The 6,271-nt window shown below is 38.8% G+C and overlaps 1 protein-coding gene across 1 annotated transcript in view; it reads left to right on the top strand.

Annotated features, from left to right (window-relative positions):
• The first annotated feature begins 252 nt into the window (after window positions 1–252).
• The window catches only part of LOC131440207 (sodium-coupled monocarboxylate transporter 1), an 82,948-nt gene continuing 76,929 nt past the window's right edge, over window positions 253–6,271 (top strand). Inside the window, exon 1 of the mRNA XM_058611284.1 lies at window positions 253–563. Coding sequence (XP_058467267.1) covers window positions 561–563 — 3 coding nt within the window. The 5' untranslated portion in view covers window positions 253–560. The remainder of the gene's footprint in view (window positions 564–6,271) is intronic.

Below are 6,271 nucleotides of genomic sequence, written 5' to 3'. Positions count from 1 at the left end.
CGTTTATTTTTACGTCGGTTCGACGGTTCGAGTGTGTGTGCGAATAGTTCCCACAACGACAGCACTCCAAAGCTCGTTTTTTTGTGTCCTCACCGCCCGGAGCCGTTGTTGAGCGCGGAATCGTTGGATCGCAAAGTGGATTATGATAAAACTATGGTCGTTACATGGTGCTACGACCGCTGGCTGCTGCTGCTTCGATAGTTTCCGCTACTAGAGTCGGCGAGGTAGAATCCACCGTCGTTGCTACTTTTGTCCAGTTGCGTTGTTGACCTGCGCCGGAGAACACGTTCGTCGCTTGTCGCTGTCCGGAGATTTGGTATCAATTATCAGCTGCCGGTTGAAGAAGATTTAGGGCTTGGGCCTATCATTGAAAGAATATCAAGCATTGTTGAATCGGTGGTGAAAGTGTGTTGGAAAGTGTGACACTTCACGAAGTACGAATCGAAGTGATAAGACGAGAAAATTCAAGTACTAGCCAGCAGTGACAGAATTCGGTGCATAATACAGCAGTGAAAAAAGAGTACATTGGGTCCAAAGTTTTTTCATCACCACTAGTGAAGATGGTAAGTTGAACGTTCAGCGAAATGAACAAATTGCAAAAATTCAAATATGACCCGATGATCTCGAAGGTGAATCAACTTAGCTGAAAAACTGTCATTGTTGAAATAAAACTGCAAATTTTAGATTTTATCAGTTCCACAAAATTGTTCGCGCAGCTGATTAGTGTCATATAATCGGTTTTTGTGCTCGGCTTGATATGCCAAATTTAGTTCACAGCCTCGAATTGAAACGTGGTGCAAAATTACGAGCTGCTCGTTGCTAATAAGTTCAGAATGAACGAAATTAGTACCGGATTCGTTGCGATCTGTTTCGGTTGTAGTTGCCGCAGTGGAATTCAAGATGCTTGTTCAACCAGTTATTCGACAATAAATATAGCAAATGTTTGGAAAATCAGGATAGTGTGTCGTCTGGATCGTTGAGTAAATGTGGTTGTGTACGTTGGGCCGTTCGATCGCACCGTTCAACTTCAGAATTTGAACTTACTGATACAGGGCGTGCTTTTTCTCAAATGGTAACAGAAATTTGATCCCAGTTTCTCGATTTAAAATATGCTCTAGGATATTTTGTAAAATGCAAAAAAAAACTCCGGTCGGTAACTACGTGCTTACTAAGGTGCAAATAAACGACAATTCCAAGTAAAATCATCTTACACATAATTTTGTTGGGGAACTATTTTAAATTTTGGATGAAATATTATTTTCTAGAGAATCATTCCAACGATCATCTGTCATGAATGGTAGTGGATAATTCTGAAACCCTTATTGTCGATGCCACCAATATTTGAAATATTTCAAAGAAGATTGTTGTTTTTTTAATCAGTAAACTCTTCACCTCTTCAGTGCTTATTCATGGTTACCCGTGTATGATTCAGGGCGAGACGAACTTGAACTGAGAGTGACCAGTGGTCAGAAGTTGTCCACCGCACAGAAACCACAATCGTCTGGGCTAGTTTTTCTACACCTGTTCAATACGAACTAGTGTCAGCCCTAATAACACGCCAAAACATTGAAGAATAACAAGCTTTATAATTGACAGACTTAGGAACCAATTCTTAGGATCATAATCTGCTGTGACAATATGTCAAATGTGATTTTATGGTCAACAAGAAGTAGTTGGAAAACCTGCATTCGACCAAATCATTTGCTGGGAGAAATGGATTTAAAATCTGTTTACCTTCATAATAATACTTTTGGAAGGTCTCACAATATATAATCAAATTCGTTAGGCTTTGGTTTATTCCTGAAATTTGTATTGTTGATATAGTGAAAAGCCTTTTTTAATCCACATAGTGGAGTAATGGATCAGGGTCATTTCGCCGAAAGCCGTTTCGCTGAAAGTCATTTCGCCGAAAAGGTCATTTCGCCGAATGACATTTCGCCGAATGGGTCATTTCGCCGATTCCTGCAATTATCTTAATTTTATAATTGGAATTGATTTAAAATAAAAACAAATGAATGATAATACGTTAATGCCCGTTTTGTTGACCTACAATTATACTTCTTGAATAAATAATGATTCTTGTACTCTTGAATAAAGATTGATTCATGAACTTCAGAGCGGAGTTCCAAAGGAAACTTGTTGACTATTACCCACTAAGCATCAAAGTAATTGTATAGGTGTATCTACCAAACAAATGTATGTGGTATTTTCCGTTTACTAAGTGAAAAAATACCTAATGCGGCTTCGCTACATCGATTTGATTCGTGTGCTGTCCGACTTCGCTACCGCTCGTTCTGACCTAACTAAAGCAAAGAAACCTAGCTTTGAGTAGACCGGGCAATCGAGGCGGTTACAGGTTTGTATGCAAGAGGCCGCCGCTTCCGACGGCGGGTCGGCGGCCAACTGAGTCGGCGCTGCCTCGGCGGCTATATGCCGCCGAGACCTTTTGGCTTCGGTTATGTGGCTGCGCCACATCGGTTATACAGGAGACATAATAACACAAAAAATAATAATATAATGTATTCAAAATTACGCTTTCGGCGAAATGTCCCTTTTGGCGAAATTACCCTTTCGGCGAAATGACTTTCGGCGAAATGACCTATTCGGCGAAACGACTTTCGGCGAAACGGCTTTCGGCGAAATGGCTTTCGGCGAAGTGATCCGCTTCCGGAGTAATGATACCTTTCTCATATTACTTATATCTTCAAAAACATCTCTAGAAGGTTCAGTCAAGATTTTTTTTCAAGCTTGAATAAAATCAAAAACTTTCATTTAAATGTGGCAACCCTGAACGCTATATAAAATTGAACAAACTACGCTGTGTGTTAGGCAGTGGCGTTTTCTTCTTTTTTGCCTCATTTTGTATGGCACTTTGAAAGTTTTGACCAGTGCGGTAAAATTTCATTTTCAATCGAATGATAATGAGTTTTATGGCCACTAACCGTCATCATATCGATACAAATTCATATGACTATTGCTACCATTTCCAAGTGAAGCTCCCAGAATTCATCGTCAGTTGAATAATCGTACCTAGTCATTTGAAGATTGGCGTGCTCAGTGCCAAGTAGTCTAGCTGCTTCATTGTCTTCGATGAATCTCAACCGATTTTCACAAACTGAGATGCATATTCTCAGTTCGTGAAAATCGGTTAAAAAATTTCCGAGAAAATAGTGAGCGCATTTTCCCATAGATTCCTGCATATTGCCTGGTAATTCAGGAACCGGAAGTCAGATCGGGGTAAAATTAAATAGCGATCTATTTTTTGAGATTAAAACTCTTAGAATTGCATGAAACGTCGAGATTTAGTGTCATCTTGAATTTTTTTTAAACTACAGTATTTTACTCGTGTTTCAAATATTAAAAAATAGTACGGCTGCGTATGTCAGTTTTAACATTTGACAGTAGATCTGTTGTAATAAATAAAACTAAAACGGCTTGCTGGAGGTACGTTTGTTCCTGTTTCAGTTCTATTATGGATCTCCTATATAACACTTTTAGCTTCTGATTTTGCTCTATAATGAGATTATTGAACCCCGAAACTAGGTGGAAAGTACTCAAAATTATGTAGTTTCGCGGTTCCGTGTTTGTATATGTTTGAGAGTTAGTACAATAGAAGTAAACTAGGCAATTAGAAAGGATAAATAAGTTCATATGTTATGAATACATCTTATTCATAGTTCTGTAATTACAACTTTTACGCACAACAATTACATTTGTTTTCATTAGCCAATTCAATCTAAATTTGAGGAAAGAGTTGCTTTGTGGGAGAATAATTATATATCTAGTATTAATACCTTCCTAGTCGTGAGGCTGTTGAACTTTTTTTTGTTCTAGCTTAGGTGTATCTTGGAACATAGAATATTAATAATACTTGAATTTCAGTAAACAGATACACTGTTGAACGGTTGAAACTTTGAATATAATATTCATAACTACCATCAAGTAGACAGCGTCTGTCACGGCCTCAAAGAAAAATAAGAAACTCTTTTCGCTATGACCGAAGTTATGCAGCTGATGCAGAAGCAGCATGATCGGGCCACATGAACTACGATGCTGGTCTTAGGATGGAAATTTCCATCCGATCGTTGAGCTGTGATAGAGCCATCGGATACCTTTGTGCGCGCGCACACACACACACAAAGATCCGTTATACTTGACGCATAATTGCCCGTTGCAGCAGCTCAGTGGTACCATGCAACCTGCACGTATCCTCACTTGGAGTCAGATTTATATCTCAGCAGGGATTCCGTTCTGCTTGCTTTTACGGCATGGCGAAACTTCAGGTTAAAATGTGCTCCTTCCGACGACTTTGTAATCTGTACAATTGAGTTGAAGCTGCTTCCAATTGTGTTATTTAGGTTGAAAGAAATCTCTTATTCTTTCAGTGTATCAATCGATAGCAACAATGTACGGCTTGTTGATAAAACTCTTCATTATGCTTGTTGGATTTTTTTTTATTGAAAACGAATTAGAACATAATTATTTTACAAACTGATAGATCGTCTACCAAATTTTCAGTTGTCCCCCGCAACATACAGCATCGACTCTTAGCTTTAGTCTTAGCCTAATCGATATACCAATCTTATCTTTGATCCCACGAGTAATGATGGCATATGTAGACTACATATTCCATCAATACCCGTATGGGATCAAAGATAACACGGAGAGGAATTAATTATTAACGGTTGAGTTTTTTAACTTACTTTAAAGTTTTAGATGTCACCTTTGATTCGATTGAATGACAAATAGCAAAACCATCCAACAGCGGGAGATCGATGCGGGAAGTTAAAATTCGGTAAATCCATTCAACCTCAACCATTGAGTGTAAATAACTTACTGTCGAGTAGGGGAGACCGGGGCTAGCAGGCCGAGTTTTGTTTTTTTGAATTTCTGTACTTATTCTTGTTTAACTTTTTGATAAACTGTTTACGCTGTCTTGTAGATACATTTTTTGAGCACATTTGTAAATTTTTTCGTTATTTTAGAAAAATCAAGGAAAAGGTTATTAACAATCAAATGCGGAGAAAAAAATCGGCCAACTAACCCCAGGTAGTTTGGCCGAGTATGATGAAATATGTGAAACACATTAAATGCATCAATGGAAAACGTTTATTAGTGGAAATAAGTCAGTGCACATCATAAAGATCCTCGTTATTTGTTAATATGCTGTTTTTTTCAGCCGCTAGCGTACGCTTACGTTTGCTTTCATTTCCTTCTCTAATGCTGCTCTTATCGGGGAATCTGTTAAAATTTGGGTTGACCGACGTTTGCGACCTTATTGCTTCTTCGAATCAGTTCATTCGCACTCGCCTTGCGGAGAGGTCTTACGTCTTCAGGGAGAACTGCATCTGCAACAAACTCTATGCGGGGCTGGGTCGATCTGTTACAAATCCTGCCAGGAACTCCTCTGGAGGAAAAAATTCAGGATTGAAGGGGTACCACCAGATCCCACTCAGTATGCGATTATATTTTGTTGGTCGTTGAGCGTTCATTGAATGACATACTGCACGAAATTGTCGTTCAGTTCGCTGGATCGGTTTGTTGTGGTTTTTTCTCTTGCAAAAATAGTGTGAAAATTAGATGTTACATTCATATTGCAAGAAGATTTGTTGTTATTCTACGTGAAGTAGAAGTATTGTACTGGTATGTATTATCGGAAATACTCCAGTAAAATTAGTCAAACGGTGCTTTAACTCCTCATATTAAAAATGGCTCAACGATGGACCTCTGTCTGCCGGGTTTGTTGACCGAAAAAAATAGCATTCGGTTCAACGGTCTGTTTCAAAATCGGCAAACGAAGGTCCCGTTTTGGCCTCCCGTTGAACGATTGATTGGACTTTCATTGGACCAGTGATCCAACGTATTGGACCAACGATGGACCACCGTTGAACCCTTTTTTTCTAAGAGGGATACTCTGAAACCAGCTTGGCTTTTAAACAATATCGCGACCGATTCGCACGGGACTATAATAAGTTGCAATTGCTCCGATTTTCGATTTTTCAGAAAAAAACAGCTGCAATATCTTATCGTGGACTTTCGCTGGTACGTCCTCATTTTCTGCGCGAATCAATCTGAAAACGATATGTTTAAAAGTGTAGAAAAATATGTTTTCTAAATTTGACATTTTTCACTATATGATATTTTGATATATTTTCCTTATTATGAAGTTTTAAATTTTGTATCTAGCGTCGGTAACTAGACCGACCTTTGGAGAAGAGTCAGTTATTTACACTTCCTTCGCGCCCAATGGTCCAAGTTCCGGAAAGGAAGA

Source organism: Malaya genurostris, chromosome 1 (genome assembly GCF_030247185.1).
Source record: "Malaya genurostris strain Urasoe2022 chromosome 1, Malgen_1.1, whole genome shotgun sequence".
Lineage (NCBI taxonomy): Eukaryota > Metazoa > Arthropoda > Insecta > Diptera > Culicidae > Malaya > Malaya genurostris.
The sequence above is the reverse complement of the archived record's forward strand: the minus strand, read 5'-3'. Positions and strand labels throughout refer to the sequence as shown.